The sequence below is a fragment of the Camelus bactrianus genome, chromosome 1, assembly GCF_048773025.1.
Source record: "Camelus bactrianus isolate YW-2024 breed Bactrian camel chromosome 1, ASM4877302v1, whole genome shotgun sequence".
NCBI lineage: Eukaryota > Metazoa > Chordata > Mammalia > Artiodactyla > Camelidae > Camelus > Camelus bactrianus.
The window spans coordinates 391,390-415,272 of NC_133539.1; the positions used below are offsets into that span (position 1 = coordinate 391,390).

At 58.9% G+C, this 23,883-nt stretch overlaps 1 protein-coding gene across 1 annotated transcript; it reads left to right on the forward strand.

Moving 5' to 3' along the window:
* The first annotated feature begins 312 nt into the window (after positions 1 to 312).
* Positions 313 to 22,319, forward strand: LSS (lanosterol synthase). Its single transcript, XM_074374327.1, has 22 exons — positions 313 to 416; positions 868 to 1,033; positions 1,773 to 1,911; positions 3,845 to 3,953; positions 4,925 to 5,046; positions 6,416 to 6,512; positions 7,524 to 7,659; positions 7,907 to 8,015; positions 8,573 to 8,691; positions 9,915 to 10,012; positions 10,482 to 10,509; positions 12,054 to 12,110; positions 12,739 to 12,810; positions 13,029 to 13,079; positions 13,574 to 13,723; positions 14,442 to 14,538; positions 15,278 to 15,383; positions 17,139 to 17,204; positions 17,617 to 17,697; positions 18,320 to 18,490; positions 19,476 to 19,554; positions 20,077 to 22,319. Exons 1-22 carry the CDS (start codon positions 403 to 405, stop codon positions 20,206 to 20,208), a joined length of 2,199 nt encoding a protein of 732 aa, XP_074230428.1. The 5' UTR covers positions 313 to 402; the 3' UTR covers positions 20,209 to 22,319.
* The last annotated feature ends 1,564 nt before the right edge of the window (positions 22,320 to 23,883 follow it).

Genomic DNA, 23,883 nt, shown 5'->3' on the forward strand with positions numbered 1-23,883 from the left:
CCTCAGGAGCCCCTTGGTGGCCTCGCCCTGAAACTTTGCTCCATAGGTAGCTCGGGGCTGACGGACTACGGCGTCTGGCGCGACTGGAAGTCGCGCTCCTCCTGGCCTCGCCCAGCCGCCAAGCCCCGCCCCGCCCCGCCCTCAGGCCCAGGCCTCGCCCCAGACCACCCAGGCCCCACCCAAGCACCGCCCACCAACACTGGCCCCGCCTCCCGCTCGGGGGCGCGGCGCGCTCCGCCTCTGAGGTGGCCGGGCTCGGCGTTCTGATTGGCCGCGCGGGCATCTGCCCATCGCGCTCTGGTGTCGGCCGAGGCGCGCGCCTGCGCAGTGCGCTCGGTGTCGGGCCAGCGGCGGTACAGGTCCCGGTACAGGCGGCGAGGAACCCGGAGCGCGGCGGTGGTCATGACGGAGGGCACGTGAGTGCCCGCGCGCCGCGACCCCGCGCGAAGGGAGGGCGCGGTCGGGGGCGCTGAGGAGGGGGCTCGGCAGCTCGGAGGCTTCCCGCGAGGCTGCTGCGCCGTCCGGCCTCGCCCGCCTTCTGTGCGGCACACGGGCCCTGGGGGGCGGTGGGGGCCGGCTGTCCTTCGGCGGTGTCACCTGGGGCCGCTTGGGGCCGCTTGGGGCCGGGCTGAGGAGAGCCCGTTGGGGCGGGGGACGGGGATCCCGGAGGCAGGTGCCTCCACTGCCGGAGAAATAGTGGCGCGGTGTTAACTGGACGCAGAAGCGCGCCAGGCGGGTTTGTTTTGCAGTTAGAGGAATCGTGTCTGCTTTTAGGTTGTTGAAGTGAAACGCTAAGTTCGTTGCGCCCTGGCCTCTGACCCAGCGAGCAGGAAGGGTGGTTACTCACTTGAGCCTGATCGTTTTCAGGTGTCTGCGCCGAAGAGGGGGCCCCTATAAGACAGAGCCGGCCACCGACCTCAGCCGCTGGCGACTCAGCAATGAGAAGGGAAGGCAGACGTGGGCGTATTTCCCAGAAGAGAGCCCCGGCCGAGGGCAGACTGGGCTGGAAGCTCACCTCGTGGGACTGGACACCGTGAGTGTGGATTCTGCCCCTCCCCTGCAGTGTCTGGGACACGACCAGAAACCTGCCTCTCCCTTCTTGCTACAAGCACCAAGAACCAACAGAGAGCTATGAACAGCTAGATGTGAAGGGTGGTTTTTCCCCTTTGTTAAAAAAGAAGGGACGTGTAATGTGTACCTGTGTCACTTGCCACCAAAGCTGGTTCCTGCAGGAGTCAATTGGGGTAAAGATAGAGCATGAATTGAATGAACCCCTTCGCTTCAATCCCTTTATTACTAAGCTGTGTGTAAGAAGCTGCTCTAACTTTGTTTTTATGCAGAAAAAGAAGTTTTTGATCCAGTGAATTTCGTATGAGAAATTCAGTTAGTCAGAGAGTAGCATGTACAAATGGGATCTCCCTGTCACTGTGCCATCCCTTGGTCCCTTTCCTAGAGAGGCCTGAGTTCCAGGTCTGGATGGGCACCAGTGCCCCACCCCACACTCTTGGACATGTGGTTTACTTAAGATGTCTCGGAGAAGTTGTGAAGAAATTTGCAAATGTGTGACTGGAAAACAAAGCCATGAGAGTGTAGAGCCATTCTTTCACTTGCTGAAATGGCAGTACCATCATCAGAGTTTCAGACTTTTGATTGAAACAGCTGAAACTTTCAAAGTGGTTCAGATTTGTTACTTTGACTTGGGCTGTAAGTGCTGAAGGCTTCTCTGACGCAGCCGCAGACCCCTCAGCTCTCATCTCTTCTCTCCTTTGCAGAGGAGTTACTTTAAGGAGTTGCCCAAAGCCCACACCGCCTGTGAGGGGGCTCTGAATGGGATGACATTTTTCGCTGGGCTGCAGGCTGAGGATGGGCACTGGGCAGGTGATTACGGTGGCCCGCTCTTTCTCCTGCCAGGTAGGAGGGTGCTGTTGTGACCTGTGGGTAAGGCCACCTTGGGGCATACTTGGGGTCCTGGCTTGATCTGGTTCAGGCCCTTGGTGAATGTTTGTGGTGTGAATGAGTGAACAGGTAAAAAACCAGCTCACACAGAAAAGGGCTGGGCAGGTTGTCCTGGTGTTGGTGCTGGGGGATGGGAGTGGAAGGCACAGCTAGCTAGTGTCCTGAAAAAGGAAGCAAAGGGTCCTGGAGGTGCTCAGGGTGGTGGATGGGGATCTTTAAGTCCTGTGTGGGCAGCCTGTATGAGGGAGCTCACCTGAAGGGGTGGCTGGAAGAGCTCAGATGGGAGCTGTAGGTGCAGGCTGGTGAGTTGTAGGAGGCTTGCGGTTGGGCCTCCTGGGTACAGAACTGGTTTGGCTAGACAAGACTGTTTTGCATTCTGGGAATGTTTTTCTAAAGAAATGCTCAGTTTTGTAATATGGGAAACTCTCTTCCATGAGTTTATGCAAAAGGACCTTTTCCCTTAGTGGGAGCAGCACTGGGAGTCTGTCACCTCTTTGACTCCAAGCCCTGCTGCCTCCTGGACTGTATAGCTTTGTGCCTTCCTGTCCGGGGACCCATGGGCTTGTCCTTGGGGGCAAGTCACTGGGCTCTTTCTTACCTTGGCCCCCTCTGGAGCCTGTTGAGACTGTCCCCAGGGATCTTCCTGGGGAGTCAGTGACTGCATTGGCTTGCTCTGCCCCTGAGCAAGGTGACAGGACTTCACCATGCCTCGGTTGCCCCATCTGTGATGTGGGGGTGTTGAGAATTGGATGTGGTCACACGTGCGCAGCACCAGGCCCTCTGTGGGCGATTGGTCATGGGGAGGCTGCGTTGGCTTGTGCTTGCTACTGCAGCTCTGGGCTCTGCCTGCTGCCCTGCTCACACCCTGCAGGCTGGGGCTTTCCTCTCTCCCTCTGGACTCTGGACAGACCATCTTTCTCAAGTTGACAGTGGCCTGTTTGGGAGTGCCATACCAGAGGTCTTCTGTGGCTGGCTGAGGTTTGCGTGGTCTTTTCCTGCTTTAATTTGGAAAATGCCTGTGGAGGTCAGGATTCAGCGTGGCCCGTATGACTTTGAGTATCACTGTGGTGATCACTGATTCTGTGGTTGGACCTCCTAGGCTCTAGCTCCAGCCCCACATTTTAGAAGCTGTGCTTCAGTTTCCTGGCCTGTGAAATGGGGAAGACCCTGGCTCTGCTTCCTGCCTGTGTGTTTCCCTGTCTTGACAGTATCAGACCTGTTATGAAGGGAGATGAGCTGTTTTCTGTGAATTTCTGTGGCATCTTCGCATCTATCTGCCCTTCTTGGGTGGGTGTGTCCACCGGGGCTTCTCATGCCTCTGAGTCAGGCATCTGTTCTATGGCGTGCGTTGTGGCCGGGGCCTGCCTGAGACTCCCTATGCTGGGTGCCATGGGCATTGGCTGATAGAGCCGATGCCAGGGGTAGGGTGGAGGGATGGGGGTCGGCCTGTGAGCACCATGCTCAGGAGGGCCAGGCTGGGAACAGAAGTTTCTTTGTGGGTAATATTTATTGTTGTCCATCTTCCCTTTTTGCAAAGGAACATGTGCTATTAAAAAATTTAATAAAACAGGATATGTACAATTAAGCAAGTAAATGTTACCCCATTCCCAGAAGGTGTGTCAGTAGCACGGGACCTGGAGTGTCCGAGTGGGCTATGCCCGCCCCATGTGGTGCAAGTACCTGTGCTGTTGCTGCTGCTCCATGAGGCCACAGTCCCAAGGTCCCCGAGAGGGCCGGGAAGAGTAGCCTTCCCAGGCTCGTTTCCTTGCGAAGGAGACCCTAGCCAATAGTTCCTTGTTGCATGGGGTTCTTCTCGGGAGGAAAGGGGCCTGGGCTTGGCAGTGCTGAGTACTTGCTCCCAGTGAGGAACGTCTTTTCTGCCACACAGGCCTCCTGATCACGTGCTATGTGGCGCGAATTCCTCTGCCAGCCGGATACAGGGAAGAGATGGCACGGTACCTGCGGTCTGTGCAGCTCCCGGATGGCGGCTGGGGCCTGTGAGTCTGCCAGCCTGGCATCACTGCACGTGTGTACATGCATGTGCACACGTGGTCTTATGTAGGGGTTGCACCTGTTGAGGGATAGGGTGACTGTCTATGGGCCTGGGGTCAGAGGGAGAGCCTGGCAGGAAGGAAGTAGGCTGGAGGCTGTGTGCAAACTGGGCCTGGGTTTCCCTGGGGGTCTCAGAGCAGGGCTGTTCACACCCTGGGCCTTGGTTTCCCAGCTTGTGTTGTAATGGGTTTCATGACTGATTGAGAAACTCTTGAGACCCACATACCACAGTGAAAACCATCTGGTTGTCATCACTGAGGCAGAAGAAAACTTTTCCACTCTGGGACGGCAGCAGGTAGAGGGGGAGCCGGGCGGTTCTCCCCGCCTTTCGGCCTGCCTTTCTGTGGTGTGCTCGCTCTGGGAGCAGGGCCTCTCCCCAGGTGGTCAGCCACCTGCCCTCCTGGTGGCGGTGGGCCCTGGTGCCTCTCATCCTGCAGTGAGGACTTGGGCCCCTCCTGGGTTGGCTATAGCCACACTGCCAGCCTTTGTTACAGAATCCTGGGAGGACAGCGCAGCTCTGCTGGCCTCCTGTATGGGCTCATGGGCACCTCGAACTTCAGGTCCCAGCTCTCTGGCCTGTGGGTCCTGGGACAGCCTCAAGATCTCACCAGTGCCTTCGCCTCCTCTAGCATGCTGCCCCTGGAGTATGCTCCGTGGGCCCTGGTCATGTGTGGTCTGCGGTCGGGTCACTGCCTTGGGCCTGGTCGTGGGATTCAGGGGTGGGAAGTAAACAGAGGAGGCGGTCAGGTCCTGCAGGGTGATTTTGGGACTGTTCAGCTGTCATGGGAGGTGCAGGAACTCTTGCTGGAGACTGACTGTTCTGGGTGTTCTTGTTATTCCATTCTTGATTTTTTGAGGAAATTTCACTGAAAGTAATGGAAGATGCCATTTTCTCACCTATCTCCTGCTCCCATAGGCACATTGAAGACAAGTCCACGGTGTTTGGGACTGCACTCAACTATGTGTCTCTGAGAATTCTGGGATTTGGGCCTGACGATCCTGACCTGGTACGAGCCCGGAACATTCTTCACCAGAAAGGTACACCCTGCACGGCACGTGCTCCGTAAAGAGTTCATGTTACGTCAGCACAGCGAGTGCTTGCACATGGGAAGTAGGCAGGTGCACCTCCACTTCAAACACAGCAAAACACGTGAGCCAGGAATGCATCAAAGCAGAAGTAGGTAGAAACTGTCTGACCTCTCCAGTGCCTTTTTAAAAAGCAGATTAAGGAGGGAGCACATAATTCTGCCTGTTTTACTCGGCGGCGTGGGCTCAGGGCAGCGGCTTGTGCACTGCTCGGGGGTGTCCTGGCAGGGCCGCCCAGCCGCGCAGGAGTGGCAGGAGCCAGTAGCGCTCCGCTTGCACCCTCCAGCCTCGGTCTGCTGTGTGCCCGGCAGGGTTTCAAGGGGGTGGCTCCTCTCCCCTCATCCCAGGGAGGCCCCGTGTCTCCTGCTGCCCCTGGAGCATTCACTGCTGCTCTGCAGAGCCTGGCGCAGTCTTGCCCACCCACCTCTCAGGCACACTCCTCGATCTGCTCGTCCTCCCTGCTCTGCTCACACGCAGGGGCTTCCGTCAGCACCTTGAAGCCCCTTCCTGCCTCTGGGCTCTGCGTGCACCGCTTTGTCCACCTGGGACATCCTGCCTTCCACCGCATCCCGCTGCCTCAGGAACTCCTGTCCAGCCTTCACGCTGGGTGTCACTTTTCCTGGTCTTCCAGGCTGGCAACACCTCCCTTGTGCTCTCTGATGACAGCCTGGCTTCTCCACACAAATGTTGCTCTTGTAATGGATTCATCGTTAGCTTCTGGGCTCCCTGCTACGGGGTATCGGTGCTGCTTTCTGGTTCCCTGCCTGTGAAGGAGTGTCTTCTGGCCACACTTGCCCAGTAGCTTTGTGGGTCTCTGACTTCTGCACACCTGCGTTTGGGCTGAGGCCTCCTGCTGAAGCACATCCAGGACAGTTTTTCTGTGCCTGGGATGGGTGCTTCTGGGGTGGCTCCACACGTGTCCCCACAGCCGCATTGAAATCCAGACTGTGCCACGTGGGGTTAGCACAGATGGGGGCGACAAGGCGGGGCCCCAGGAGGGAGAAGGCCGAGGGCTCCACTCACCTCCCCTCATCACCGACCCCCAGCTCACATGGACGCGGGCTGCCCTGTGCATCTAGGTCACTCCCCTTCCCAGGTTGCTCCCTGCCTGCGCTCTTTCCCGGGGGGAGGGGCTGGATGCACCTGTCCTGGGGCAGCTGTTGGTTCCACTGGTGGCCTCGGTCCTGAGCAGTTCTGGAACCTGCTTCTCATGACAGGGAGAGGAGCCTTAGTGGCCTGCCTTCCAGAGGGGTGTGCGTGATTCCTGAGGGTCTAACCTTAACAGCCAGAGACGTGACGGGGGCCTGGTCTCTCCCCCCAGGTGGTGCTGTGTTCATCCCCTCCTGGGGGAAGTTCTGGCTGGCTGTCCTGAACGTGTACAGCTGGGAAGGCCTCAACACCCTGTTTCCAGAAATGTGGTATGCTTCCCTCTACAGTTGATTTGGTGGCCTGTCGCCACAGTCTGATGAGTAGGGTGACGCAGCCCTGGGTCACTTGCTGCCTGTTGGCCAGATAAGGGACTGTCCATTCTCTGCAGTGGGCTGGCGTCAGAATCCGGGCGGGCCCTCGCTCGGCTGAGTCCCACAGACATTGGAAGGGTGCTCCCCGGGGACGGGAGGGAGGGGGTGCTGTGGGCTGGGCCTGGGGCAGGGGCCTGCCAGGCTGACTTCGGGACTGCTGGGTGGGGAGTGGGGCGCTGGCCTTGTTGCACGGGTGACTGACCGTGTCGTGCTGTTGTGGGCTATTGGAGCGCCTGTAGGAGTAGAGTGAAGTGACAGTGGCACCGCCCTCACTGCCCCGCACGGGGTGCCGCACTGGCCTCCTGTCCCCGTCAGGCTTGTGGGTGAGTGTTGTTAATCCCGGACCTCTGCTCCCCTGTGAGCATGTCAGTGTGCATCTCTAAAAGATGAGAGCGCTCCTTTCAGCAAAACCACAGTATTGTTTAAATACTTAGCAAAATCAACACCAGTTCCGTGTTGTGTGACACCCGTAAACCAGCATTTTTAAAACATTTTGTGAGTATCTAATGAAGGCTGCGGACGTCTCTCCAGAAAACGTCACGTACATATAAGTGCCCAGCATCACCTCGAGGGGGGGAGATCCCTGGAGCGCTGTCCGCAGGATTGGGCCCCCAGGAAGCGGTCAGGGCGGGTGCGGGCCTCGCGTTAGATGAATTTGGTGGTGCAGAGGTGTGAGAGGAAGGGGCCCATCAGGAGATGACAGCAGGGACCTGATGAAGGGCCGAGGGCCAGTCTGTCGGGCAGACCTGCCTGTTAGGGGCAGGGCCCCTCAGGAGCATGGCTGTGAGGTGCCGGCGGCTGTGCCCACTTGCTCTAGAGACAGCAGCACCCCTGTGTCCACACTTGAAAGGGCCCCGGGCTGCAATAGGGGGCCGGGGCCCCTGCTGACACACTGCCCCCCCCCCCCAGGCTGTTTCCTGAGTGGATGCCTGTGCACCCCTCCAAGCTCTGGTGCCACTGCCGACAGGTCTACCTGCCCATGGCCTATTGCTATGGCACCCGGCTGAGCGCCGAGGAGGACCCGCTGGTCCAGAGCCTCCGCCAGGTGAGCCTGACTGCGCATGCCCACTGGCCTAGGGGCCCCTCAGAGCTGAGAACCCTGTGGTAGAGCCTCCACTCCTGTCCCCACACAACGGACAATGGTTCAGGGGCTTGTGGGGTGGGGTGGGCTGCAGGGCATCTGTGGAAGCAGCCCTGGGATGGGATTTGGGGTGTAGTGTGCTCATGAGGGCCTGCCCTGGGAAAGGGGAGGGGGAGGGAGGTCTGGGTCTGAGACGCTGCCCACCCCCTAGGAGCTCTACGTGGAAGACTATGACTGCATCAATTGGCCGGCGCACAGGAACAGCGTGGCCCCCGACGAGCTGTACACACCGCACAGCTGGCTGCTCCACGTACTGTATGGTGGGTGCCTCCAGGACACCAGAGTGCCAGGAAGAGCGGAGGGACACTGGCCCACGATGAGCCCCCTCCACTCTTCTCACTGTCCTGGTGTCTGGGTCCTGCGGGGACGGGGCCAGCTGTGTGCACCTCGTGTCCAGTGGACCTGCCTAGGGCTCCGGCTCCTGGACAGAGGATTCAGAGCCCAGGGCCTTGAGGGGCCTGTGGTCCCATCTCTGTCGGGGGGGAAGGGGCAGAACCCCACGAGGCCCAGTCCAGGCCTGTCTCCCACGGGACCTCTTGGCTGCTCAGAGTGGCCGGCCGGGGGTCGTGTTCCCTCCCGCGTGGGTGCGTTCATTCCCTCACTCATTCTGCAGACAGGCTCTGGGGTGGGAGCTGGGACCCTGCCTGGTTGCAGTCAGGAGCCTGCCCTCCACCTGCTGCAGGGGGGCAAGAGGGTTGGTGGGAGGACTGGAGGGGGGGCCCAAAGACTGCCCATCGAGGGGCGCCTGTGCCGGGGCTGGGCGGAGGCCGGGAGGCCCTCCATGTCTGGCACCCCCTGATGCCCTTGCCCCCCGCAGCATTCCTAAACCTGTATGAGTGCCACCACAGTGCCAGCCTGCGGCAGCGGGCCATCCAGAAGCTGTACGAGCACATTGCGGCCGACGACCGCTTCACCAAGTGCCTCAGCATTGGCCCGGTCAGTGCCCCACCCCCACTGGGGGTCTGGGCTGGGGTTGGGGGAGGACTGGGGCGGGTGGCCCAGAGGCCTGTGTCCGTGGAGCTGGGAGGGGGTCTCACGGGTGTGAGGTCTCCCACTTGAGGCTGTCAGTCCTTTATTTGGCACGTGGGTCTACTTGGGCCTCTGATCCCACAGACTCCTTTGCTTGGCCCTCCCTTCCATACCTACCACCCCGTGTGTCTGGACCGCTGCCTCCAGCGGGGAGGACTGCTTTTCCGCCCTTGGCCCCCCCACCTCTAGTAAACCACTGCTTGCCCTTCTACGGGGGTTGGAGTGCCAGGGTGCTTGCATTCCATTCCTGGTTCCTGCCCAGCCTGGTGACTCGGGACCCTTGCTTCTCTGAGCCTCTGGGCCCCTGATCTGGCTTTGCCTCGTGGGGCCATGCACCCCAGCGGCCAGCGCAGGGTTGGGGAGGCTGGCCGCAGACCCGGGGTGGTGGGTGCCAGAGGCAGGGTGGTTGTGAGCCTGTGGGCGGGCTGTGACGGTGGTGCTATGCTGGGTCTGCCCATGGGTTCTCTGAGCCCAGGGGGCTCTGTCCACGAGCCCCAGCCCGGCCCTGCTCCCAGGCGTTTTCCAGGCCATGTGGGACCCCAGGGGCTATAAACCACAACTGCCCCACTGGAGTGGCTCGTTGTTTCCCTGTCAGTCAGCAACAGCGGGTTCTGTGTGGGCTCTGACTTAATGCTGTGTAAAGCAAGTTACAAATGAATCTTAATGGGGTTTTGACTGATGAGACCCCAGTGGGGGACGTCTGGGCCTCTAGACTGTCTGCTCTGACCACGCAGACCCTGCCGCACAGGTCTCGTCTCTGAGTCCCTGCTGTGCCCCTCAGACAGCCCTGTCCTTGGCCCCCTGAGTTATCTAAGGTAGCTCAAGACGCACCACACCCTAGGTGCCCGCTCGGGATCCCCGCCTTGCCCATTACCTGGTGGCTGGCTCTGCTCACGTCACCTCTGTGAGTCACCCTGCCTCCTTCCTCCACCGCACATGTGCCTTGGCCCCTTTCCCGGGGCAGGGCTGCAGCCCGATCTCTCCATCTTGGGGCCTGGAAGCAGCAAGTGCTTGGGAAAGTGGCCGGGAGCCAGGCTGTGCTGCAGCCTCGTGGGGTCGGGCTGTGGCCCTCCAGCCCAGGAACCCCTGCAGGCATGGAGCAGAGCCTGACCAGGCTGTGTCTCCTCCAGATCTCGAAAACCATCAACATGCTCGTGCGCTGGTACGTGGACGGGCCGGTTTCCACTGCCTTCCAGGAGCACGTCTCCAGGATTCCTGATTACCTCTGGTAAGCACGGCGGGCAAGGGCGGGGCTGAGGGAAGGCCAGGCGTGATCCCACAGTGTGGCTTCCTGGTAAGGGTGCCATGCACCTGGAGTAACACTTGGGACCAGGAGTTTGAGGGTTTGTGGAAGCTTGGAAACTTCAGGTAGTTCCGGAAGGTAGAGTAGGAAGCCTTGGGTGGCGTGTCAGGAGGGCCTTGTTGACCAGGAGAACTGGTCAGTCGTGGGTGGTACCCAAGAGTGGGGCCCCTTGTTGCAGGCGACCACGGAGGGTAGGCACGGCCCAGTGTCCCACAGGGTCCTGTGTTCAAGGGCGGCCCTCTTCCTCTGGTGGCCCCTCATAGCTGGGTGGGGTTGGGAGCTGTCCCGTCGCCCCTGCTGAGCGAGTGAGTTGCTCTCTGGACCGGGGCTCTGGGCCACCTTGACCTCCAGCTCTATGCCCTGTACTCCCTGACCTGGATGCCTCTCTTAACAGGCTGGGCCTCGACGGCATGAAAATGCAGGTGAGGGCTGTGGGGCCTTAGCTACTGGCTTCCTTGCGACCATTCCTGCCTTTCAGATTTGTTAAGATCCCCAAGTCACTCCTCCTGACTAGTTTTGTCAGCGCGAGGTGAGCGCCGCAGTTCCCACCTGGTCCTGCATCTGGCGGCCCCTGGCTGTCCCCTGGATGTGTGCCATCCAGCGGGATGCAGACAGGCTCTGCCAGCCTGACTGCTGCTGGACAGCTGATCTCAAAGCTCGCATGCTGGGTCTGGCCGATGGGGGCAGGACAGCAGCTGGGTCCTGTCAGGAGAGCCCGCGCTCCCAGCTGCCCTTAGCTGAGCACCTGCAGAGCTGCCCCTTCAGGGTCCTGAGACGCACTCTGGGTATGCCCTTCCCTGGCATACCAGGCCACCGTTCCGTGCTGTTTGGCTGGTTCGGTGGTCTGGTTATTGTAGGTGGTGTTCCCCTGGCTTATTTCCTGTGTTTGGGGCCTGGGCGTGGGGCTGCTGGGTCCCAGGGCAGCCTGGGCTAACCTGGTCCTGTACTGGCTGCAGGGGCCTGGGAGCTGTAGGGCCCCCTCGGGGCTGTCTGCTGTCACTCTGTGGAAATGTGGCTCCTCCAGCAACACTCTTGGGTCACACTGGCCTCTGGGCCCTTTGGGATGGGCACACGTTGGCCCAGCACCACCCCTGCCCCACCCCGTGCACTTACCAGATGTGCCTCAAGCCCCACGCCCAGCTCTCTGACCCCTACGCTGCCAGTCTTGCATGAATGGTTCCCAAAAAACTCAAAGTGGAAGAGGGTGACGGGCCCCTGAGTGGCCCCACGTCCCCTCTGACATTCCGGCGCTGGAGCTCACGGGACTTCTGGCTCTTACAAAACCTCTGTGCCAGCCCCATGGAGCTCAGTGGGGTTTCGCTGTGGGATCGCTGGTATCAGGATTCCATCTGAGAGTCTGAACCTTGAAGTTGCCTTGTTCAGCAGTTTCCTGAGTGTTCTCTCTGGGGTGATTTGTCCCTAGAGTGCCCGCCTGCTCTGTGCCCTGTATTTTCTGCGAACTGGTGTTAGGCCCTGAGGCTTGATCTAGTTCAGATTTCCTTCGGCCCGGCGGCTGTCCTGGCTCTGTGTTCTTGCCACACATCGTCCTGCAAAGCCGTGATGTCCGTGTAGCCTCCCCTCCCCATTACCCACATGTCTGTCACCATCCTGCTCACCCTGCGCCATTATCCATAAAGCAATGGGCAAGCAGTGGAGGCCATGGGAAGTGGTCATCCAAATCCTGGTAGTGCTCTGAGAAAGCCCTGTCCCAGCTGCTGGCTTGCTGAAGGCAGGTGGGGCTCCTGTCCATGTCCACCTTTAGGACCAGTCCCTCTCAGGCCCTCGTGGGCTTTAGGGCTGCAGGGCCCAGAGCCTCGGGTCAGGAGTCAGCTGGGCTCCTACCTCTTTGCAGGAGCTGGTGGAAGCCCTGAGACCCTTGCTTGGCTCTCTAGGCGCCCGTCGGATCCAGGAGGTGGGGGGTGGGTGGGGGCAATGCTGCGGCTGGGTAATGCTGTCCTCTCTGCAGGGCACCAATGGCTCCCAGGTCTGGGACACCGCGTTCGCCATCCAGGCTCTGCTGGAGGTATGTGGCTCTGTCCCCCATTTTCCAGCCTCCAACTGCCCTTTCTGTGTGTCCATTCCTGCGCCTTGCTGGGCATGGCACCTGCTGGCCCTGACCCTTCGCTCAGCTGGGGTCTGAGGCAGTGGCTTTGCCTGGCCGCTCTGGGAGGGGCCTGGCATGAAGGCTTCAGGAGCAGGGAGCCTTGTGAGGGCTGCTCCCGAGGAGATGATGTGGGTCTTCTAGGTGGGGGGGGGGCTCCAGGCTCTTCTTAGAACTCAGACTGCTCTGACGGGTACCCTTGAACATGTACTAGTGAGAAACAGGAGTGTGCTTTTATGCTGGTGGGAATGAGGTTGGCACAACTTTCGGGAGCCTTGGGGGGTGGTTTGGGCCACGTTGGGGGCCTGCCTTAGACAAGGCAGGGACCCTTTGGGCACAGGCCGGGGCTGGCGTGGTGTGGACCATCTCTTCTGCCCGCTTCGTTGCTCCAGTACACCTTTCTGACTTGTCTGCAAAACCCAAGCATCCCTAGACTTGGCTGGGTTGCTCCTGGTCCCCAGTGGTGGTCAGGTGTCGCCAGGATCGTCCAGAGACCAGTCGCCCGTGCAGGCCTCTGCTGGTGAGCCACTCACTTCCTTCTCCTTTCCAGGCGGGTGCACAACACAGGCCTGAGTTTTCGTCCTGCCTGCAGAAGGCGCACGAGTACCTCCGGGTCTCCCAGGTGAGACCAGCCCAGCCATGCCTTCCCTGGGCGGGGCACTTTCTCACCTCTGTGCTCTCCACTCAGGGCATGGCCCACTCAGGGTGGGGCAGTGGGGCAGTCGGCACCGCCTGGAGGGCCCCGCACGTCCTGCTGTGCCAGCCCCTCCTTGCTCTGGTGTCTGTTCAGTGATGACATCCCCTCCCTGTTTCCCACATGTGCCCTCGGATGCTGCCCAGGTCCCGCACAACTTCCCCGACTACCAGAAGTACTACCGCCAGATGAGCAAGGTACGCGCCAGCCCGCCACCCAGGTAGCCTCGCCTCGCCTCTGAGGCGCTTTCCTCAGCCTCCTGGGGCCTCCTATTCTGATGGACGTACCCAGGGTGTTCCTGACTAAGGAACCTGCACAGACGTAGCTGAGCCACGTGGGCATCACGCCACGTGTCACAACAGGGACGTTAGAGAAGTTGTCAGAACATGAGCTAGAGAGATGGCAGAGGCAGGGAGGGCAGCTCCTGTGGCGCGTGAGGTGTGGGCGCTGTCACAGCGGGCCGCTTGTGCCCGTCCCGTGGTGGAACCCGGAGGGCATGATGCTCAGGGGCTATAGTCCTTGTAGAGTCGGACACCCGTCCACGTATGTGTGTCCTAGGGCGGCGGCTGTCCCTCCGCAGTGGATGGGCCTCGGCTCTGTGTGGGTGTGGGAGGCGCCACAGCCTCGGGTGGCCCTGAGGCCCAAGCGTGCTCTCGGCCTCTGCCCATACTCACAGCCCTGCACTTTCCAGGGTGGCTTCAGCTTCAGCACGCTGGACTGTGGCTGGATTGTCGCCGACTGCACCGCTGAGGCCTTGAAGTCTGTCCTTCTCCTGCAGGAAAAGTGTCCCTTTGTCACCCAGCACATCCCACAAGAGCAGCTCTTCGACGCTGTCGCTGTGGTGAGGCTGTGGGGGTGGTGCTCTGGTCACAGGGTGCTGAGGGCGCTGTGCCCTCCCCTCCCCATGGGCTCTGTCTGGCGAGCTCCTTACCAGACTGTATGAGCCTGCAGGGGCACGTCCTCTGACAGCATCTGTGCATGGAAGACTGTGAACTTGCACAGGGCCAGCGGGAGGCCCTGGCTGGGCATGAGCCTAGACCCTCTGGGAGGGGCCCTGGGCTTCCCTGGTGGGTGTGAGCCGGTGTCCTGGGCCAGCCAGGCGGCGGGGGGCAGGATCCCTGACCAAGGGGGTTCTGGTTCTGGAGGCTTATGGACCCAGCTGCTCCCACAGGCCTCGCTTGGGAGGGCTGGCATTCTCCACTGGTTGCATGAAAACAGGAGAGCTGTTTGGTTTTGGGCAGAACCCTCTTAGCACGTCTAGGTTTTGTCCAAGTTTTACGGAGGAGATCACATAGTTCCGTGGCACGCACGTGACTTGTAAGTGATGAGCGTGCGCGTGTCGAGAGTGATCCCAAGTGGTCACGGAGTGCCTGGTTGATAAAGGTTGCAATCCACTGTTCTGGGCACCCGAGGCTCTTGGTTTAACATGAAAGCCGGCTTCCTATTCCCCTTGGTTCTTAGCCTTGGGATGTTTCCGGAACACTCTGTCATAGTCTGTGGGCTCCTGTGTGTGCTTGGTGCGTGGGCAGGTTCTCAGGACCTTCCCTCTCTGGTTTTAGTTGCTGAGCATGAGAAACCCCGATGGGGGGTTTGCCACCTATGAGACCAAGCGTGGGGGACACCTTCTGGAGCTTCTGAACCCCTCAGAGGTCTTCGGTGAGTAGTCAGATGACTGTACAGCCGCAGATGTGGGGGTCCTGTGTGTCTGAGATGGGTTCTCCTCCACAGCCCAAGCTCTTTCCGCTAGCAGAGGGCAGTGTCAGCGAACGCATTGGCAGACGTTGGCGGATGCTCCAGGAGCCCGCAGGCCCGGGGGGGTTCCGTGCTCCTCAGCTTCCGAGGGTGGCACTGACCCTGGGTGTAGGTGGCCCAGCTGCTGTCCGTCTCTCAGAAATTGGCAGGATTCACACCAGCTATCTGGCCTGAACGTGGGCTGGCTTCATGCTCTCTTCCATGGAGGCCGGCCTGTCTCCTGAGAGGTCCTCACGGAGCCCCTGGCTCCTCGCAGGGAGGTGACAGCAGGAACCCACTTGCCCGTGTCCTCCTGCCGCGGCGTGCGCAGGTAGCCTCTGTGCCTCGTACCCTCCTGCCAGGTCTGCATCGATCACTTTCCTGTAATTGACAAACAAGGTCCAGTCGATGCCTTTCCAGAGAGTGCAGCTCTGCTGTGTGCCCTGCTCCTTCCCCTACTGACCTGGCTGTCCTGCAGCACAGATGGGCCCCGGGCCACCCGTGAAGGTGCCACCCTCCCACTCAGTGGCTGGTTGCTGTGACACTGCCTCGTCTCCCCTGGGGAATGGGCAGGCTTGTGACGTGCTGTGCAGACTCTGCATGACTGCCCAGTCGGGAAGTTGAGGGCAAGCTCACCTGCCTAAATCCACCCTTCCCTTCCCAGGGGACATCATGATTGACTACACGTACGTGGAGTGCACCTCGGCTGTGATGCAGGCCCTGAAGCACTTCCACAAACAGTTCCCGGACCACAGGGCCCGGGAGGTCAGGTAAGGGCGGCCTCGGCAGGGAGGCGCTTGGTCACTCAGCACAGGTGCCGTCAGCTCGGGGCCAAGAGCTCAGACACCGCCAGCCTTGGTGTCAGGAGTGAGCCACTCACTTAGGCCCTGGGGCTCAAAGGAGAATGTTTCTAATACTTCTCCATTAGGAATGATGTTAGCCTTAGGGTTTTGGTAGTTACCCCTTTTCTTGTTAACAGAGTTCTTTCCCTTCACAGTTTGCTGAGTTGTGTTTTCTCTCTGTGGTGAATAGGTGTTGTATTTTAGCAGATGACTTTTCTGTCTCTACCGAGATGATTATATATTTATCTCCTTTATCCTTTAGTGCTATAGACGATTATTTTAGGTTTTTCTAATGTTAAAACACCTTTGCACTTCTGGCCAAACTTAACTTAGTACTGACAGACCGCTGCTGTGTTCCGTCTCCCCATGTTTAGTTCAGGTTTCATTGTGCTCATCAGTGAGCAGCCTGGAGTCTTGTCTTCACCACGTCGCGCTCGTCTGCTTGCTGAAAGGCTACGTCGGTTCGCAGAGTGGACTGGGGAAAGTGTTCCTTCCCCTTTCTGTTCCTAGAGGAGTTTGTGTAAGATCAGGATGATTGCTCTTGATAATCTAGTAGCGTTCACTTGTAAAACGCCAAGACCTGGAGTTCTTTTCCTGGGCAGAGTTCACATTTTGGATTCATATCGTTAGTGAATAGGATTGTTCAGGCTCTTTATTCTTGAGTCAGTTTTAATAAGTTAATTTTCTTATTTAATAAGCAATTTGCATGTTTTACCTAAGTTTTCAAATGTATTGTCTGAATCTTTCTTGCTTCCTCTTCACTTTCTAATTTGTACTGTCCCTGTAGCTGCCCCTCCTTTCTCTGCAGCTGCCGCCAGCTTGTGCCTTCACCCTCAGTGCTGGTGTCTGCGCTGAGGGGCAGTATGACCACAGACTCGCTGGCTGTCAGCTCACAGTTACTGTGGGTTGGGGTCCAGGCACGGCTGAGCGGGGGCCTCTCCCTCGGGGCTTTCCCAGGTTGCAGTCACGACACTGGCCAGGCCTGGGTCCTCGTCTGAACGTCGACCGAGGACCTGCCCCGAGCTCATTGCTTGTTGGCAGGTTTCCACCCCCTGTGGAATGCCAGCCTCAGGGCCCCCTTTCCTTGCTGACTGTTGGCTGGAGCCATACTCAGCTTCTTGCCCACAGGCCTCTTTGGTGGCTGCAGGAAAGCCAGCCTGCGGGTCAGCTGGTCACAGACGGGGCACCGGCGCCAGCTGGGGCTGCATTCCCAGAGGCGGGTCAGGGTTGGGTGGGTGCTCACCTTAAAGGCTGTGCTCGCACCTTCAGCTCTGGCCTTTTCAGAGAAACCAGGCCTTTTTCATAAGTACCGGTTAGACCTATGACGGGCTTTCTTTGTCTGCTGAATGTGTCATTTTTCCTCATTTTTAATTTATTTAAAAAATTCCATCTGTGCGTTTCACTCAAGCCTGTGTCAGTGGCCTTGTCTTCAGGGAGCCTGAGCCTGTCTGTGGCCGCTTCTCATGTGGGTTCATCCCTGAGGTCCGACTGTCGTCTTGCATTTCCTCTCGCTGCCTCTTTGCTCCCCTCCCGAGCCTGTAGCCACTGCTCTTCAACTTGCAACTCCGCTCGGAGTGGTTTATTCCACGTATTCTAAGGGAGCCCGTGGAGCGGCGGAACTGGAGTAGTAGGTGAGTTGCTGTCTCTATGGAGTGTCCATCAGGTCACCCTCCTGTATTCCAGGGAGACCCTCGAGCGGGGCCTGGAGTACTGTCGGCAGAAGCAGAGGGCCGATGGCTCCTGGGAGGGGTGAGTGGCGCCTGTGGGTGCGGACGTGGTGGGGTCGCTGGGGCTCGCACTGCCCAGAGGCCTCTGGACGTGTTCCTGGTGGGCCTTCTCCAGTTTGAACACCAGGCCTTCGCCCTGGTGGTGGTCGCGCAGCACGTTACTCAGAGGAGTTCAGCTGAGTGTGCTGGAGGTGCTCGGGCTGACGGTGGTGGTGGCTCCTCGTCCTTTCCTATGGGCTTGGGTCAGTTCGTCTTGCTCGGTGGTTCCAGCACATGGAACTATCCGTGAGGCCAGGCTGGGTGGGTGTGTCTTAGTGTGGAAGGCCCCGTGGATTCTTTCTTGAAAATACCTGCACCCCTGCCCTCACCCCTGGGCTGGAGGGCGTGCCAGAAGCCTGTGGTCTTTGCCCTGTTTCCTCCTTGTCTCCTGGCAGCTCCTGGGGTGTGTGCTTCACCTACGGCACCTGGTTTGGGCTGGAAGCCTTCGCCTGCATGGGACATGCATACCACGATGGGTGAGTGTGGGCGTTCCCCCCGTGGGGGAGCGGGGTAGGGGAGCTTCTCAGCAGGACACTCTCCTGGGCATGTTTCTCTCTTCGATGTTTGATTTGGGGGTGTTACAAACAGTAAGATAAGGTCAGTGTTCCTGGAAACATACGAGCCACCAGGTTGCACTGAGGACTTTCCTGGGCTGCTGAGCCAGGAGCACCGTCTGGTAAAAGGTGCTTCCTGACTCGTGTGGTGGAGGGCGCCTCTGCCCTCTGTCCTCCCGCAGCTGGCCTGGCCCCCACACGCAAACCCCACACTAGGCAGGAACAGGAGGGCCGGAGGCCAGGACACTGGCTGGGCTGGGTTGGGAGAAGGGAGAGGCCTTGGGTCAAGCTGTCTCTGTCCACTTCCCCCGGCTCTGTTTGCTGGGTAGGTGTTTAGGGGGTGGTCCCCTCTGGGAGGCCATCTGCACGGACATAGCATCTCACTCTGTCCTCCAACAACCATGGGAGCAGGTATCCGCCTCGTCACATCAGATGTGGGCTTCCCCTGGTGCCCCTGCCACGTGCCCCGAGGAGGCCTGGCCAAGGTGAGGAGAGGGCCCTGGGACCCCTGGGTGATGTGGCTCCTGTCTTCCTGGCCCTGCAGGGTGGCCTGTGCCGAGGTCTCCCAGGCCTGCGACTTCCTGCTGGCCCGGCAGATGGCAGACGGAGGCTGGGGGGAGGACTTCGAGTCCTGTGAGCAGCGGTGCTATGTGCAGAGTGCCCAGTCCCAGATCCACAACACGTGTTGGGCCCTGATGGGGCTGATGGCTGTCAGGTACGGGCAACCAGACCTGTCGCTGACCGGGGGTCAGGTGAAGGAGGGACAGTGAACCCGGCAGCTGTGGCAGGTGTGGCGGCCAGGCCGAGAGCAGGGGTTGGAGGAGTCAAGGCCTGCGGAGCCACCCTGACTGGTTCCCAGGGCCAGGTGGTGGGTCCTGCAAAGAGGGTGCTGCAGAGAGGACACCTGACAGTGGCAGCAAGGGTAGCAGGGACCCACCGACAGGGCGAGGTGAGGCAGCGCCTGCAGCCACTCTGTGTCCACAGCCAGTGCTGGGCCAGGGATGTGCTTAGGCACGTGCACACCCAGCACACACACGCAGGCGCACACAGATACACGTGGACCTACACACCTGCAAGTGTGCACGCGGGTGCGCACATATGTGCACATGGAGTACACACACGCAGGTGCACACAGCATCTCAGTTTGTGTTGCCCTGTCGGGTTTGGGACCAGTGGGAAGTCTTCCTAAAATCCCCTCAAACATGGCCCATGTCAGTGTGAGCAGGAGCAGTGGAGTCTGGGGGCCCCGGGGGCAGGGGGTTTGGGACTGGCCTCAGTCTGCCTCCACTGCTGGGCTCCTTCCTACACCGTCGAGCCTTCCGTTGTCCCACCTCTGCCCTGGATGAACGAGAACTAGCACATGTGGCTTCTGTAGCCCGCAGAGGTCTCTGAGGACCAGTGGCCGGGTGGACACGTGTCTGGGGGGCAGGAGAGCACAGCGCGTGGCAGGGCCGCTTGGCCCCATTGTGGGCAGGCCTCCTGCCTGCTCACCTCCACCGTGCAGCGTTTCCCACCTCCTGGGGGTGCAGCGTGTGACTGCGGCCAGCGGGTGTGGCGGTTCAGGGCTGCCCCTCTTTGTGCGGCATTCCACGTTTTTGTTCCTGTGCTTTGCTGTGTGAGGGTGAGGACGCAGGGTTGTCTGCAGCCAGAGCTGGTCTCATCCAGTGGTGGCAGGAGTGTTCGGCGCTCTCTTCCCCCAGGCACCCTGACGTAGCGGCCCTGGAGAGAGGAGTCAGCTGTCTGCTTGGAAAACAGCTGCCCAATGGCGACTGGCCCCAGGTATGCGTGGGCCGGCATGACCTCCATGAAGTGTGTTCGGGCCCCACCTGCCCCCACGTCCTCACGGGGCTCACAGACAGGGTCTCACTTTGGGGATCTGAGAGACGCAAGCAGTACCAGTGAGGGGCCTCTGTTGGAAGTGGGTCTGTGATGCTGCTTGGGTCTTGAGGTCCTGTGCTGTTTGCAGATGAAGCACTGGCTTGGGGGCAGGGCTGGTGGGGCCAGGGAGGAGCTGGAGGGGAGAATCCCACGGCCAGCACACCCTGGGGCTCTGTCTGACGCCCCGCACTCAGAACGAGGCATAGGAGGCAGCCTCTACCTGCTTTTGCAGGCGTGGGGTCACGGGTCACAGGAGGCTGACCCCTGACCTGCCGTTGGATGCGTCTGGGGTTGATGTGGCTGTGAGGGGATGGGGCCCCGCACTGGAGGGCTTGCTGCAGGCATGGGGTCCGAGAGCTGGGATGGTGGGTGGACCACCTGCCCAGCCACCCGAGGCGTGTTTCTCTCCCTGTGTCCTCCCAGGAGAACATCGCTGGGGTCTTCAACAAGTCCTGCGCCATCAGCTACACGAGCTACAGGAATGTCTTCCCCATCTGGGCTCTCGGGCGCTTCTCCCGCCTGCACCCCGACAGCGCCCTCGCTGGCCACCCTTGAGAGCACATCTGTGGGGCTTGGGGGGCTGGTCAGTTCTGGGCGAGGTTGGGGGTCTCGGCTGGGCCGCGCCAGCCCCCACACTGCCCACTTCAACAGGAGTCCTGAGACCTGCCTGCGGCGGGGATGGGGCAGCTGGCCGTAGACACTGCTTTTTTAGGTTTATTTCTGAGAACAGCTGAGGGAGGGATGGGATGAGCTGTGACCCTGCGTAAAGTGGTGCACGTCCTTGCTGTGGGCGCGACCGGGATGGCTCTCTGGACCAATGACTGAGTTCCCGGGAGAGGAGCAGCTAGGCGTCATCCGTCTCCTGCCTCTTCTGAGTCTCCGGCTGAGGGACGTGACCTCCCCCAGACAGCCCTTTGGGGAGAGGCTGGGCGGCCCTGGTCACCGTGGCTGCTCAGAGGGGAGCCAGACCCTGCGGGTGGCCCTGCCCCGGCTCTCCAGCCCACCCACACCCGCCAGCATTGCCACATCCAGAGGTTACAGTTGTCTGGTAATGACAGAAATGCACCCAGGAGGCCACACGTAGCAAAGGGGGACATTAGTGGTCTGATGGTTACCCCAGGGGTCACCATTGTGTGCCGGGGGCAGCCCATCACTCACCACCTGCTGCAGACAGCCAGGCGGGCATGTCACCTGGACCCAGGCCACTGCCCCAGGGCACCCTCGTGGCTGCCTCTGACCCCCTTTGTGCTCTGGCTGACGTGAGGGTCCAGTCTCCATGGTGCTGCCTGTCAGGTAGTAAGCCTTCAATTCCCTTCTGGCTTCTAGACCCTCTGGTTTGGCGTGTGTGGCCTTGGAACTTAGGATGGAAAATCCAAGTTCTGGAATTGCGTCTGACCCACGAGGATGAGTGGTTCACATTCTCAGGGCTCGCGGGGTATGGCTGTGAGGGGTCACCAGGAGCTTCAAAGAGGGCCAGACCTAGGCCTGATGTCGCCCCAGGGCCCCCACCTGCTTCTCGTGCACTCGAGGGTCCCCACGTGGTCTGGCGGCCCTGGCTATGCTCCCGTCCAACTGTCCTCTCTCAGGCAGCCGGAGAGACCTCTGGATGCTGTTCTGCTCCGCCTTCCCTGCCCGGAACCCCCAGCGTCAGGCCATCTCCGAGGCCGTGCACCATGTGGCCTTAACTCCCGCAGCTCCCTGTCTCTTCTCTGCGTGGGGTTCACCTGCTGCAGGGCCTTCACCTGAGCTGACCCGCCCCAGGGTGGCGCTCCTGCCTGCTCTGAGTCCTCAGGGCCTTGTCTTGGCTCCACTGGCTGCCACACCGTGTGGCACGTGGTGGGTGCTCAGCCAGCGCGAGTTGAATGCCACCTATTCCCTGGCATCTTCCTCTGGGGTCTGTTCTGCTGAGGGACCTGTGCTGGGGCCCCTGTGAAACCTGGGGGGTTGCTCTTGCACGTCCTCTCTTGGCCCGTGGCCTCCCCAGCCCCCGGGAGCCAGCAGCGCAGACGGTGAGTTACCAGTCTGCTCCTTGCAGTGGCCGCTGCCCCTTGCTGGCTCCCAGCCATGGGCAGAGCCCTGGATGGAGCACAAAGTTTCCAGAAAAGAAATGAAAATCTCCTTTTATACAGAAAACGTTATTGAAAGTCACTTACCTGACCGGCTACCTTGACAAGCGGACGTTGAGTCCCTTAGGCAGAAGCCCATCCTGCTTGTGTGTTGTCTCCTCATGGAAACGGTCACGGTCCCTCAGGCACCACACCGGACGCTGGCCCACTGTCCCTGAGTCTCAGGGAACAGGAGAAGCTGTTCAAAGACGGGCAGTTGCACCTCCAGTTATCTGAGGGGAAACTATTTGCCTCGACCTGATTAAAAATCAAGTTCTCGCTCCTGGGGTGAATGAGTGAAGATTCTTGAATTCAAATCATTTTATTTTTGATTATGGGGAGCAGGTTTTGAACGTGTGGGAAATTCTCTCTGGAGCCATGTTGGCTTTTCTGTGTTCACCGGGATGTAAACTTGAGGTCTGAGCCTGTATGGGTTCTTTCACTCACAGTGGAAACTTGCCTCAAGGAGAACACTTCCTTACTGAATGTAACCGATGTTGTTACGTGATTTGATCTTATTCAGGCAACAAAAGTGTTTAAAAAAAAAATCAATGCCGTCAACTGTTGCTTCCTCATTTTTCTCGTTTCTTAGCAACTAATGGTAGGTTAATTGGTTGGCTTGATTTATTTTCATCTCTCCATCTGCAGTGTAAAGTATTACTAATAATTCCCATTGTTTCAAAAGGAAATTAAGGTTGAAAATAGACAAGGGGACGTGAGGGCAAGAAGGTCAGGTGGGGCTGGGAGGGACGTCAGGACACGGGGTACGTGCCGGGGTCTTGCTCACTTGCTGTTGTCGGCCTCCAGACACAGTGCTGGACTTTCTAGGAGGCAACTGGAGAGGGAAACAGCGTGAGACAGGCCCCTGTGGCTTAGGAGATGCCCGTCCCACTGCCTGTGGGGTGGGTCTCAAGAACGGGGCATCTCGGCCGCTCCTTGCAGCGCCCTCCACCAGGCGCTGGTCACCGCGGACTCCACAGGGACCGCCTAGTAACAGGGCTTCAAAACACATGAAGCAAAAGCTGGTGGAACTAAAGAGAGTTAAAGTGGGAGATTTCAATAATTGTCTCAGCAACTGTAGAGAAAATCTTCAACCAGCTTGCGTGGTTGACATTTGTGTAACTGCTCACATTCTTTCCAAGCGGCCACGGACGGTTCACTTAAGATAGGCCGTGCTGGGTCATGACACAAGTCTCAAGAAATTCAAAAGGATTGAAACCATACAGAGTGTATTCTCTGACCACAATGGAGTTAAATTAGAAATCAGTAACGAGATTTGGAAAGTCCCAAATTTTTGAAAATGAAAGGATACACTTCTAAGCCGTCTATGGTAAAAAATGGAAGCACGAGGAAAATTAAAAAATATTTCAACCTGAATGAAAATAAAAACATGACTTCAAAATTTGTGTATGTAGCAAAAGCAGAGCTTAGAGAAATGTTTACAGCCTTGTTATTAATGCTGTAAGTAAGGTTTAAAATTGGTGTTCAAAGTGCCCACCTTAAGAATCTTAAAACCGAAGTAAGTAGAAGGAAGGAAACACTGGATAAAAGAAATCAAATGCTCCAGAAGACGTGGTGGAGAAGATCAGTGCAACCGAAGTGAGTCCTCCAGTCAGGGGAGGTGAGAAAGCTAACCACTTAGGTTGAGACTGAGAAAGGGCGCACCGCCACCCACCCTGCGGAAGAGAGCCGGCCAGACTGCGCCCGCCTCGGGGCCACGGCTCCCACTGCTCTGCTTTACATCCTCCTGCAAAAGCCTGCTGACGGCACGCTGGGTCTGCATGGCCACAGTGTGGCTTCCGCCTTGACTGGACTGATTAGTCTCAGAGGTCACAGAGGGGTGATAGGGAGCTGTGAACTATGTGATGCCAGCATTCCAGGCTTGCACCATGGGGATGACGTGGACAAACTCCTTGAAAGATAGTTGTTATCTAGATGGGCGTGAGAGAAAATGGAAATTTTAAGTAACTTTACATCTATTTGAGAAATTGAATTAGAAGTTAAGAAATTCCCCAGAAGAAAACTCTAGGTTCACACGGATTTGCTGGTGAATTTATCAAACATTTAAGAGAAATAACAGTCTAACACAAATATCCAGAAAATGGAGGAGAGAACCCTTTGCAAG